We start from the raw sequence: 14489 nt of genomic DNA, 5'->3' as shown, positions 1-14489 counted from the left end.
TTGGAATTTGACAGCTAATCAATTCTCTTTGGTTACTACATAATATAGGTAATATTGTTTTTTTTAGTATGGATGTATCACAGACAAGACATCCTCCAGACTGAGCATAGTAGCGCTACCCCCTCTGCCACAAATATACGGTAGTTTTACTCCATTTTCGAGTCAAAGTGTCTTTATGTGACGTCCGTGTCATTGAACGGACCAATCACGGCACGGGACTCGCTCACCTCGTCCCCCGCACCCCAGTATTTTTGGCAGCATCGGTTTCATGAAATAATTGCTCTAAACTCCGTCTAGAGGATTCCTAGTCTATAGGATGTATAAAGAGTGGTTACACACCATTAGGTACCTATACAAAGGCACCTATAATATATTATTAAAAACAACAGGTGCAATTCGTATTATTAATTTACTTAACTCAAAATTTACATAAAAATCTGGCTTAAAAATGCCATCAATTTTCAAACAATATCACAAGAAAGTTTTTACAGAAGCTATATAGAGGCCATTTGTAATTTTCTACTAGAATTTGCCTATATGTAATATATAATAATTAAAATAGGGTATTTGACTACTAGTCAAGTCAGTTTCTTTTTTCGAAATGTCAAAACGATTTTGCTACTATGGAATTTATATGAAACACTAGCATGTGACGTCACAATCAAACTACCTATACCTATTACTCTTTATATGGGTTTCAAAATATAAATTGTCTCTAAAAATAACTGCTGTCCACGTTATTCTATTAATCATCTGGTGCTTTATTTCATGCATGGTGTAAAATAATTTATTTTAAATACAGTCAAAGACCCTATTGTAATCACAGTGAATGCAGAAAAGTAGACTGTCTTCACAGGTTTACGTTACTTAACACATGGTAGGGTGGCCTAAGCTAACTTTGCACTGTTTTGAATAGAACAAAGTGAAGGAGATTCATTATAAACGTCATCCATAGAAATTTGACGACATTGCACACTTTTTCATTGCAAATGTCATGCAGAGTTAGGTTGGTCCGAATATATTCAGTTTTTTTATGGGAATAAGGATATCTCTCTACATCCTTTACATTGGAGCATACAAACAGCTATGTATATCTATATTTTACACAATAATATACGGTATAAACTCATAAGTTAACTCTGTAAAGGATTCAAATTTGGCCACCTTTTTTATCTGCGACCGAAAATCGATTAAAACGCTGTATGATTTTGTTTTCACTGTGTATGACCTATAACGATATCTCATACCCGTCTTAGAATAAATAGGTTAGGTTAAAATTTTAGGGAAATTAGGTAGGATAAAGTGAAAACCTTTTATACATCCCCTTAGTTAAGACTGCCATTCATGAAGAAACATCGATGGTAGTTTTTATTTCAGTCCTCTAACAAACTTCAACACTATAATTTCTATACAAAGTAACTAAGTTAAAGTGATCATAATTAATCTATGATGGGCATGAACTATCATAATGATATAATATTTATATAAAATTTAATTCTACACTTATAGGAAACTTTTTACACTTTACAATGATTTAGAATTATGCTACGCAACAATACAGTTTTTTCAACTGGTTATTTTATATAGTTTGTCAAAGGACTGTTTCATTTCAAATATAGACAGAGAGAATCATACTATCTTTGTCTTACACTAGTACTAGCACCCAAAAGAAAAGGATGAATATAGTTTTCCTGGTTCTTACTGACTGATAAATTGGTTTGACCAACTAATATTACGGGTAACAACCTTCCGTGACCATCAACGTGTGCCATGAACGGAGTGTGCCCTCAAATTACGGTTCCAAAATCTTATAAAAATGCCAAAATATGAATAATGACCTAACTGCCTATAGTTAGGTGCATCATGGTCGCCTATATTTAAGTACAGTCTGAAAGAGAAGAGTCGTGGAATGTATTGGATTCCATACATTTCACGACTCTTCTCTTTCCGCACAGACTCTAAATTTAAGTTCAAGAGTTTGTAAAGCAATGTTCAAACATATATTCAAATAATATCCGTTGTGGAAAGTATTAAACAGCATGACAATGTAAAAGTAGGTACGAAGTTGCATCCTTCTAAAATAAATATTTACCTAGTCGTCTGGTGTTTTGAACGCAACCATTATTATTATCTTATAAGACCGAATGGTTTTATTCCTGTATCCATTCATCGACTCTCTTATTTCTCAACAACAACTCCCACGGTTAACATCGCTCTGTATTAATTTAAGTTTTTTAATGAAAATACACAATTTTCATTTAATAAAAGTGACTTTTAAATCATCCACCAACAACTGGTAACTAGAAACACTAGGGACGAGTTTTATAAAAAAAATTCGAACCCAGATTTCTTTGAACCGGGTCCATATTAGGTCGAATAATAATTGATTGTCCTAATCTAATGTTACGCATAAAACTAATTTCGCATAATTTATATTGTGCTGAAACTATTAACATCTCTGAAAAATTATAAAAGAAACAACCTAACCTACTCTGTTCTGCACAACCTATGTAAAATATTTTCGAAAATACTTTCTGTTTCAGCTGGAGAAAATTATTACGAAAAGAGTTTTAAGCATAACATTACATTCGGACAATCAATTATTATGCGACGAGATACGACCCCATATACTACATAGGTAAAAGTCAGTTGGCACAGTTTCTACAAAAAATAAACGATCCCATTAGATAAGAAATCGACCACTCTAGATCTTGACCTTTGCCATGTATGCTGGTGAAAGCGTGTTAAAATTCATTATTGACGTAACTTATAAAATGCATTATTTATGTTATATGTAATTGAGACATACCTACATATAGTGTTGGAGGATGACTTCCCTACTAAGTAGTTATAGTTCGTCTAGTTACAGAAGTAATTATACTAGTACCTAAGCCTATCAAAGACTTAATTCTGCTAAAAAGATTTACATTAATGTACTTTTTACAAAAAACAAGATTTTACGATAAAAAAATATTTCAAAATTTTGCTTCGCGTTTTTTCATAAAGGTAAAGAATGGTTATAATTTATAAATAGCTATTTTTTTTCTAACACTCTAGCAATGAATTATTGCCTTATAGCTTAGTAAGAAAAGGTTCTCCTTTTCTACATAGGTGCGGACTAGAGGTTTCGTACTTTGCATAGTTTACAAGCTAAGGTATAGGTTATTGATTATTTTAATCGTAGATGGGTATTTTTAACGATACTATTCTAATATTAATGCACAAATTTCAGATTTTTGTTCAGTTATACATACCTCAATTAAACATTAAACTAAACTATGTTTAAATAAATATTCATTATATTGTACCCCATCTATGATTAAAAGGACCATAAATCTAAAAGGTTGATAACAAAATCTAAATATTAATACTGAAATGACGCAGCTACAACCAAGGGTCATTTCGGCCTGTCTTAGAATTAAACTTAGATTAAATCAGATCGTAAAATTGTACTCAAAATACTGATTCCCTAATATACCTACATACAAAAACATGTTTAATGATACAGAGGCAGAACTATAGAAAAACTGCATACCTAAATGAATTTTATTTCAGTTGATTATAAAGTTCCACTTTGCTAATAGGTTTTTAAAATTATTTTTTTAATTTATTCGTTAAAAATTTGGTAACTAGTTATGAAGTAAATATAAATGCTGAAAACAATTCATTTTTTTGTTGCAATGGGGTTTGCTTAAAGCAAGTTTTTTAGAGCTAGTAAAAAAAACAAAACAGGTCCATGTATCACAAAACGAATAAGAAAGATACATATCGGTTTACTTATAAAACTTCGTGGATTGTTACAATTTCACTCAACTGCTATCAAGGCCTGAATTAAAAAAAAAAAAAACAAATTACAAATGAGTAAAAAAAAGTTCATTCTAAATCAGCAATTACGTCTTGAAGAATCGGTTAGTATACGAGTGTTTTATAGTCAAAACCTATTGAAAGAAATCATCTTTTAGATAAACTCAATGAAACATGAAACGGTCAATTGATAAGAGCTGACATGAGATTTTTTTAATCTTTCAATTTTCTCGTAAGCCTTTGGTGCCAGTTTATCAATCAGTAAAAATAGAAAAATATAATAGCAATAAATGTTTTTTTTTTTTTATTGTTTCGCGAATAGTAAGTAATCAACTGAAAATTAATAATAAAATAAAAAAATAATTCTTTACCTTCCTTCAATAAGTTTCAAACTATCCACATAAAGGCCTTTACAATATAATTACAACAGCGTATTGTCAATCCACTTTTGAAGTTACACTCAAGACAACCACTCAGTATTTCATCTTTTCTTTTTCAAGTATTAATATGGAACGAGCTAAAGGATTGCCAAAATTTAATAATGTGTCCTAATAGAATATTATAGCGACATTTTATAACTGTGAACTTTACTAATAAGTAGATAACTTATAAAAAAATAAATAAGTAAAACATAGTCAAACAAACCAATTTTTTTAGTGACAAATGCGGCAAATTACGAAAAGGGGTTCGCTCTCCCGAATAAAATGAATTTCGCGCCGTTTTCTTCTGAGAAATTTGTTTTGGCTATAAAGTTATAAATTGACTTTAGGACAATTACAATTATGACAACCAGTGTTCTTCGCCGGTTTTGGCAACCCTGAAGCGTAAACGCAACAGTACTATTACGGTATTGTCTACCTATACACGCCCTTTTCTATAACATTTACAACCCGTAGTCTGTACTTTCAGATATTTAGAAGAATAAACCGTGAAATAGATTCGGGAAGATTCTGAAAATCATAATATATGATATCAGCCCAATAATCCAGTCGCTAAGTTTTTATGTAGTGCGTTCGCGTTGAGAATACAGTAAAATCATCATTGTCTGCCGGCCTAGTCACGCGTCACTAACCAAATCGTTCCAGGGCTATAACCGCGAAAATCAAAGTTCTCAAATTGCGGGCATTTTTCTCTATCACTCCAATTACACCTTCATTGGAGTAAAAGAGAAAGATCCTCGCAATTTGCGATTTTCGGTTTTCGCGGTCGTCCCTCTGATTAGAAAATCAAGTTCACAGTGACCAGTTGAAGGCATACTTTCAAATTAGGAACGATTTGATTGGTTACGAGCTACGCTAGGCCGGCGGACAATTATCGGCGCGATTCGGGAAATGATTTAGTTAGATTCACTAGATATGAAATAGTAAAGATATGTGACGTTCTACGGAAAAAGGTACCATTGCCCCTGCTGAATATTGGAGCGGCGTTAATAATAGCGTAAGCGCCAGCCGCCATAAGGTACCTTTTGCCGTGGAACGTCACATATCTTTACTATTTCATATCTAGTGAATCTCTAATTAATTTCCCGAATCGCGCCGTATGATTTTACTGTATTCTCAACGCGAACGAACTATAATGTGAACTGTAGTTTTAAACGCCTCAAAGTACAAACTAGATGGCGGTAACCGCGCCACTGTCAACTTATTATCTAACAATCTTGAACCTCTTGACTTTGATCTGTGTCTTGTTGGAGCAGAGCTTCAAGGCCATGGCTGCCGCCACGTAGTCGCCTTTGGACACGTCTTTACCGTCCACTGAGACGAGGAAGTCCCCTTTCTGGAGACGGCCGTCTAGGTCCGCGGGGGAACCGGGTAACTGCAACAAACGTTAGATAGATGGAATACACTTTATTGGTACACCTCAGTAAAAAGGAAAATAATAATTTATTAAATGTAGAGGCAGAGAAAAGGCGGTCTTATCGCTAAAGAGCGATCTCTTCCAGACAACCTTTGGGTAGCGTAAACAGAGAAATAGGTAATCGAAAAAGTTGGTGTTGCAAAAACGTTATGGACCCTATTACATTTACACACACAATCACATAAACGTTCGTAGTTTCTTATAATTTTTCTAATGTAACGATGGTGGAAAGCCAAGCCAAGAGCCAGTATCTGAACAAAGTTCATACTGCACACTGTTAATTCCACTCACGATATGCCCAAGACTATCTTACATATCCTCAAAATAACTAGCAGTTATTATCTAAACGAGAACGAACATCACTTGAGCGAGATAAAATTTTGAGGCGCCTTATTTATAATTAAAAAAAATTTATATTGAATGTGTTCCTAAAATGAACAAAGGTCCCTTTAGAGTCCTTTTAAGTGTAATCCTTTACAATCTTAAATAGTTTCTCAAATATAACAATCCGTTGATAATCGTTTCTTCTTATTTAATTTTAAGGCTTACCAAATCCCCGAGATAAACGCCCGTGCCCTCTACCGGCGCGATGCAAGTCAGGCCGAGAGTCTTGCCTGCTTTGCGCGTCAGTTCCACCTCCACTTCTGTGTAGGGGATGGGGTCTGGACGGAATACTGTCAGCTTCATCTGGAATATATAAAACCAAACTTGAATATAAGTACTTCATACTAAACTAAATGTTGCGCTGGTTTCCGATTTCGGAAAAAAACCTTTTTATGAATTTATAGAATTAGATAAGTTAAAAGATAGTTTATTCATATAAGCATAATTGCAATGCGCTTATGAACGTCAAATAAAGCTACACCGGCTCCAACCCTACACCTCTGCCCCGAGAAGATTAGAAAGGAGAAAGATTAACACGACACGAACGTCAAAAAAAAAGAAACGCCTAACTTGACTTTCTTTATGTTTTTGTTTGCAAGGAAATATCTAAATAAATACATCAACAGGGAAGAACTAACTATTGTCATGGAGAATAAAATACATAGAGTGCTCACTCCATACATCAGTTTTAGTACCAAAAAGACTATTAGCATCTAGCATCGAGTAGCGGAACTATCAGTACTACTACTGCTACTTGACAATAGATGTAGCAGCGACCGGAAAGTCTTATGCTGTTGAGATACACACTGAAATTAATAGTCTGAACCGATGTATGGAGTGAGCACTCTTGTCTTACTATATTTCTCTATGCTATTGTGCAGTGCTGATATAAAAAAAACATGGAATGAAAAGGTACGATGAGATATTAGACCTTACCTTCACATAGTTACTTATTTCTAAGCTAGATGTCACTGTTTCTACCACATTAACTTCGTCATGTGATTTAAATTAGGTTTAAAAAAGCGGCCAAGTACGAGTCGGACTCGCCCATGAAGGGTTCCGTATTTAGGCGATTTATGACGTATTAAAAAAAACTACTTACTAGATCTCGTTCAAACCAATTTTCGGTGGAAGTTTACATGGTAATGTACATCGTACATTTTTTTTAGTTTTATCATTCTCTTATTTTAGAAGTTACAGGGGGGGGGGGACACACACATTTTACCACTTTGGAAGTGTCTCTCGCGCAAACTATTCAGTTTAGAAAAAAATGATATTAGAAACCTCAATATCATTTTTGAAGACCTATCCATAGATACTCCACACGTATGGGTTTGATGAAAAAAAAATTTTTGAGTTTCAGTTCGAAGTATGGGGAACCCCAAAAAATTATTGTTTTTTTTTTCTATTTCTGTGTGAAAATCTTAATACGGTTCATAGAATACATCTACTTACCAAGTTTCAACAGTATAGTTCTTATAGTTTCGGAGAAAAGTGGCTGTGACATACGGACGGACAGACAGACGGACAGACAGACAGACAGACATGACGAATCTATAAGGGTTCCGTTTTTTGCCATTTGGCTACGGAACCCTAAAAAGTAGAATTGTTCACCTTAGGCGCTCGCTGCTTGATGCTCATGGCGATTCGTTCGTAGGTCATCTCTTTGGTGATGTGGATGCCGTTGCACTCCACGATCTGGTCTCCGACCTTCAACCGCCCGTCCTTCGCTATCGCACCGTTCTTATATATGTCTAGGATCACCGCTGCTGCTCCCTGGGGAAACGTGTTTTGAATCATTCGTTTTCTGCATCATAGCCATATCTCAGCTCGAAAACCGGTTAAAAGTGACTTTGTTAAAAATGTGTGTGTGTGTGTGTGTGTGTGTGTGTGTGTGTGTGTGTGTGTGTGCGTGTGCGCGTCCGCGCGCGCGCGTGTGTGTGTGTGTGTGTGTGTGTGTGTGTGTGTGTGTGTGTGTGTGTGCGTGCGTGCGTGCGTGCGTGCGTGCGTGCGTGCGTGCGTGCGTGCGCGCGTGCGTGCGTCACCGCTGCTGCTCCCTGGGGAAACGTGTTTTGAATCATTAGTTTTCTGCATCATAGCCATATGTCAGCTCGAAAACCGGTTAAAAGTGAGTTGGTTAAAAATGTGTGTGTGTGTGTGTGTGTGTGTATGAAAAGGGACCTTAGTGTCGATGGCGTTTACGCCATTATTAATGATGCTCCGATATAAATACAATGCCTCCCGACGCTGTGCGGCGTAAGCGCCATCGACAATAAGGTCCCTTATCATAGATAATGCCCCAAATTAACATACAAAATGTATTTATATTTACGTTACGATTGAGCCTAAAATAACTTACATTGATTAAGGTATCACTGCCACCTAATAGGATAACGCCCAGAATGTCGTTGGCTGAGTTAATTTCGATGACCGTGTCGTGATTCGGAACGGGGTGACACGTCGCGGGGTCGGGGGGAGGTTCCGCTGCAAAGAAAGAAAATAAATAAAGGTTTGAATCTGTTTACCACATTCAAACCCACAGGCTAACCTTTTGTTTTTGTGTGTGTGTGTAAAATAAAACCATTAACAGATGTGTACCTAATAACGGCACAGCATGGTAAAGGATCATGAGGCATTAGAATAAAAATAAAAATAAATTGAAGAGAAGTCCTTGAACTTGCAAATTGAACTTGAATGGAATTTGAATTTAGAACTTTATTTTGATGTACCTTTCACCGGAGAAGGTGCTGGCCGCGGTGTGGTAGGACGGGAAGCGCCTGCCTTGCCAGCGTCCGGGGTTTGGTTCCTGCTAGCTGGTCGTGACGTCGCGTTGGCTGTGAACAGAGTTTACAATAGGTCAGGTTATATAAGACTAGACTAACAGAAAGAAGAACAAGAGAAGAAGAGGAGGGTAAGAAGAAGTTAGAAGTTTTAACTGGAAACTTAGATTTAAACTGGTTTGTTAAGGTTACATTGTTTGGAAACATGACTTTGACATAAAATAATTTTAAGCAAGGTCTTACTATAGAGACATTGCACTTCAACTGATTCGTAATAACTATGATTCTTATGATAGTATCCGATCAGAGTCTGGACGAGACAGCAAAATTAAGAAATTGTTTGACATGATGCCAACGGCCGCTTTCTATCACCGCACCGCTCGCCATCGGCAGGGTGTTCATCCACACACCCTAGAACCTAAAATACCTAAATGGTCGCAGACTGTGCGGATTAACCTGTCGAATCCCACGATATGACGTCACCATAAGCGTTCTGGCTCATATATGAGCCGTGGGAGCTGACAGATTAAGAGGAATTTCCTCCCGCGGACGCTCCGGCTGTGGAATGAGCTCCCTTCCAAGGTTTTCCCGAGCGTACAGAATGGGGTTCTTCAAAAAAGGAGTGTACAGGTTTTTAAAACGTCGGCAACGCGTATGTAACACCTCTGGAGTTGCAGGCGTTCATAGGCTACGGTGACTGATTACCATCAGGCGGCCCGTATGCTTGTTTGCCACCGATGTGGTATTAAAAAAAATGTATCAAAAGTGGTATTCTTACCAGCTGAGCCGCTGGCATCATCAGTCTTGTCATCCTTCTGGTTGGGGCTGCACACAGTGAGGACCACAACTCCCTCTGTGTGCTTCAACTTTGCCGCCGCCTGGAAAAATACGTTACTTCTACAAATCTTACAGACAAATGAACGAGTATCTAGAATAAAAAAGCATCTCTATATGTGCCACAGTTTGGCAATCAATTTATTACTCGTACTCCATCTTGTCAAGCCATACCTTTCCGACTATCTCTATTATGTACTTATACCTAATTGTAATTATGTTGTATATTATACTTACTGCATCGTAAGTGCAACTCAATAAGGAATCTCTGTTCACAGCCAATATCATGTCGCCTATTTGAAGACCGCCCTGGAAACACATAAACATTGTTTTAAAATATAACTAAGACAGAAAGCACTAAGGTAGTTTGAGTGGGAAATATTATAGTGTTGTAGTGAAGGTAAATGCACCTTCACTACAACACTATAATATTTCCCACTCAAACTACCTACCTGTACTTTAACCTGGTTAGGTAGTTAGGTAGTTTGAGGTTTCAAATCAAAGAAAGATAGGTCGTTTTTAAAAAGAACTAGTTTAAAGGCTCTCATCCAAATATTATGACAATGAATTACAATCGATCACCTGTTCGGCAGCGCTGCCTTCTTGTAAGTCGGAGACGAAGATACCTCGGCCGGCTTCGGTATGCCGGCCCTCGATGATCATAATGCCCAGGCCTGAGGGACCCTGAAAAATAACATTATCATCAAATTGACGTTCAACCGCCCTAGTTAAAATAGAACCGCCTACGGAAGCGGGCAGTTCTGTGTTTGATATCGCGAATTTTGGTGATGACAGTGAACGCCTTGACTTGATGTGCTCTGCTGCATTTACAAGAAATTAAAGGCCTAGCGTCTCAGGCATATAGATTGATTAATGAGGCATTAGATAAAATTAGATTAAATTGCCTTATTTAAAAGAGAATCTTGCAGTTGCGTTGCCAAAGTGATATTTTTAACAATAGTGTTTTCTGTAAATTATGCATCTATGAGCTTTCGATGCTCGAATATACTTACATGTAAGTATATGATATTTCATTTACTTATTTTTCTTCTTATGGACGAGTTCAGTGCTTGACTAGACGCGCACATATGTAGTTTACGTAGCATCACCAGTCAAGCGTCATATTCATTATGTAATCAGACGTCAGAACTGACCATTAGAAGATCAAAGCAAGTGGAAGAGGCGCCCTCTGTTGAGTTTAAATAAAAGTGGCCTTACCTTTTTGATGGTGATGTCGCGGACGCCTTTGTAAGCAGCATACTTGTCCTCCGACTGGAAATAAAGAAAAAAGTAGATAGTAATATTTTTCTGTTCTTTTACCACGCAGACTTGTTAATGGTAATTTACATAAAGATATATCTTTATGTTGCACCTTTTCTCTGTACATAACATACTATATTATATGTGTTTACGAATAAAAACATTTTTATTCTATTTCTATCCAAAATAGCGCATGGTTTTCTACAGAAACATAATATAGAAATAGAAAATACCTATTCCTAAAGGCAAACTTAACAAATCGTTATTTTTTATATAAGATATCAATCCCGTCTAATTTAGGACTCAAAAGGTCATTCGACAGACGTACTGACTCCTATGACATTTAAGTTAAATTTAATCTGATCACAACCTACGCAGTTCGAACATAAACATCAATTTAAGTAGCTCTGAATAAATACTGCTCCCATTTTTCAAGTCAAAACTATTTACGGATAATTCTACCCTGTATCGATAACTAACTAATTAAAATATCTCGCCACAGGATGGTTATCATTTCACATACCTCTAACTTTCAACCTCTAATTACAATAAATAGGTAAGTATGCAAGAATCAAAAGTTGCCCATTAAAATTTCACCATCGAACTATTTATTTGTTAGAACGCCAAAAAATCTAGGGTGAAATTGATGACTCGACAACAAAGAACTATAAGCAGGTATTTATTATATATTTTTAATAAATAAAAAATCAAATTCACCACCGCCATCAGCAGAAGTTGCTAAGCGGGCGAGGTGTTCAAAATGATTTTGACGCGACTTTATTGTTAAGAGAATAAGAACGTGTCAAGGTAATTTTGAACACCTCGTCCGCTTAGCAACTTTTGCTGCTGACTGTACCAATAGAAATTCCCGTTGCTCTACGACTATTTATGAGATATTCATTACATGATATAACTGTATTCACACCCTTGTAAACGTCATACTTACGTATACGTTAACAAGATCCACTGTGCTAACAAACGCTAACTTGGTAACAGCAAAACTAGAAGAGCAATAACAAACATTGTAGACCTTCACCCTTGGTGTTAAGGTCTTTATTACCATAAATCACGCTCCTGTTTAGGGAACTACTATTATTTACAACTCGCTAACGTATTGATGGAAATTACTCACACGCAAAAAACAACAATATACTTAGTAACAGTGCTAATGCGCTCAAGCGCTCAATTAGGTACATACCTATAGGTACCTACATCTCATTATAATATTCTGTGATAATATTCATCGAAAAAGGATGCTGATAATGATATATGTCGTATTTTTTTAAACAAACTACCTACCATCCGTTTTAGATTAGCAATTTTTTAATACACTTAAAAAAAATGTTATGGTTATACTTCGTTTTTTTTAGCATTAGAAATAAGGTAAACAATCCTAATGTGTCTTTTAATTGTTATGCAATATTTTATATCTGGTCACCATAAAAACAAGTAGCAATATATAAAGAAAAGTACTTATATATGTAAGTATAACCATAAAACACCCCAATACACGTGGTCTTGTCTGTCCTACCCCTTGTTTTTTGCTTCATGATATCCTATTTACTATATGGAAGCAATTTTAACACATAATATATTTATGGCTAGTAGACGGACTCGTGCCGTTTGCACACCTGGACAACCACCTGTATAAATGTTAGTCTGTCTGTGGGGCTTAAGCACACAAACAGTATGCGCTGGACTTACAAATATGGCGATACGTTTTCTATAACGCGATTCCGTTTTGTAATTTTCTAGTGTCATCAATGTCATCATTATCCCTTTCCTTTACCACAGAAAAAATAATAGTACTAAGTCACAGAGAAATATAATAAGACAAGAGTGCTCACTCCATACATCAGTTAGACTATTAATTTCAGTGTCTACATCTAGCATCGAGTAGCGGAACTATCAGTAATGCTACTTGACAATAGATGTAGCACCGACCGAAAAGTCTGATCTCAACAGCAGAAGACTTTCCGGTCGGGGCTACATCTATTGTCAAGTAGCATTACTGATAGTTCCGCTACTCGATGAGATGCTAATAGTCTTTTTGGTACTATAACTGATGTATGGAGTGAGCAATCTATGTATTTTTTTCTCTATGACTAAGTACAGAAGATTCCGCACCATCAACAAAAAATGGAGCAAAAAGATCGTGTTTCTTGTATGGGAGCCCCCCTTAAATATTTATTTTATTTTTAGTATTTGTTGTTATAGCGGCAACAGAGATACATCATTTGTGAAAATTTCAACTGTCTAGCTATCGCGGTTCATGAGTTTCAGCCTGGTGACAGACGGACGGACGGAACCCTAAAAAATGCCTAACATATCTTTTTAAAAGAGCTGATACTCTTAACACTGCTGAATCGAACACAAGAAATACCTCAAGGAAACTCTCTTTTACGTAAATCCGCATCGAAATCGGTCCATCTGTTTGAGAGCTACGATGCCACAAACATACAGACAGACATTGGCAACAAACATATAAGGCCCCTCTTTTTGCGTCGCGGGTTAATAAAAACAAGTGGTATCGACTTTGTCACGTGCCATAGTCAAGTTAAATATTGTCACAAGTGAACGACAAAAGCGACATAATGCATAAATGCATCACACGAAAGCACCTGCGCCTGCGACAAAATTCGATTAATTTTTTTTACAGTACATATGGTCCTATTTTCCCGCACTAGTGCGTAAAATATCACTTTTCGTGCGATGTCAAAAGTTTAAAGGGCCATATGTACTGTAAAACGTTGTACGATACACGTGCGAATAGGTAATTCGCAACTCGTGACGATTTAAAACACTCCCTTCGGTCGTGTTTTAATTTATCGCCACTCGTTTCGAATTTCCTCTTTTCCGCACTTGTATCGTAAATAACTATTACAGTACATATGGGGCTACTTTTCCGCACTAGTGCGTAAAATAGCACTTTTCGTGCGATGTCGAAACTTTAAAGTGCCATATGTACTGTAAAACGTTGTTCGATACACGTGCGAATAGGTAATTCGCAACTCGTGTCGATTTAAAACACTCCCTTCGGTCGTGTTTTAATTAATCGCCACTCGTTTCAAATTTCCTCTTTTCCGCACTTGTATCGTAAATAAGTATATTATGTCAAGTAAGCTTGAACTTGTCTATTTCAAACATAAATATTGATTGTAAAAAAGCTATGAAAAAACCGTGCCCGAGTTTGACAGTCGTACTATATAGCGCTGTACGGTCTAATAAAACTTTTAGACCAAATGGAATGGTACGATATCGCAATAGTCCATTAGAGGCGTTATCCGTTAAAACATCCTTATCATTATTAATGTAATCTCACGCGAATCCTCGATATCATTTGCATGGTAATATAGTACCTATAGTGGTTTCATGGAACAATACAATCAAAAATCCAATACGAGTTCATTATAAATTATAATCTTCCTTCTTCTTGGTTTCTAGCTAGTATGCCTGTAAAATGCCTATTTGCTTGGTTTTTTTGTTGTAAAAACAGGTCGACTACATCAAATTTACAAAAAGATGGTGTTACATTTCACATGTAATAATTTTTTTACATATCATACGTTT

The 14489-nt window shown here is 36.3% G+C and overlaps 1 protein-coding gene across 2 annotated transcripts in view; it reads right to left on the bottom strand.

Annotated features, from left to right (window-relative positions):
• Positions 1 to 5399: 5399 nt before the first annotated feature.
• LOC134659967 (uncharacterized) overlaps positions 5400 to 14489 on the bottom strand; it is a 138340-nt gene continuing 129250 nt past the window's right edge. For both annotated transcript variants that reach the window (XM_063515665.1, XM_063515672.1), the window contains 9 exons: positions 10878 to 10931; positions 10242 to 10343; positions 9897 to 9968; positions 9604 to 9703; positions 8775 to 8879; positions 8405 to 8529; positions 7660 to 7821; positions 6211 to 6348; positions 5400 to 5619 (listed from right to left, as the gene is read on the bottom strand). In XM_063515665.1, the coding sequence (XP_063371735.1) occupies positions 5449 to 5619; positions 6211 to 6348; positions 7660 to 7821; positions 8405 to 8529; positions 8775 to 8879; positions 9604 to 9703; positions 9897 to 9968; positions 10242 to 10343; positions 10878 to 10931 (1029 nt within the window). In that variant the 3' untranslated portion in view covers positions 5400 to 5448. The remainder of the gene's footprint in view (positions 5620 to 6210; positions 6349 to 7659; positions 7822 to 8404; positions 8530 to 8774; positions 8880 to 9603; positions 9704 to 9896; positions 9969 to 10241; positions 10344 to 10877; positions 10932 to 14489) is intronic.

Source organism: Cydia amplana, chromosome 2 (genome assembly GCF_948474715.1).
Source record: "Cydia amplana chromosome 2, ilCydAmpl1.1, whole genome shotgun sequence".
In the NCBI taxonomy this organism is placed as follows: Eukaryota; Metazoa; Arthropoda; class Insecta; order Lepidoptera; family Tortricidae; genus Cydia; species Cydia amplana.
This window is presented reverse-complemented; position numbering and strand designations above follow the sequence as displayed.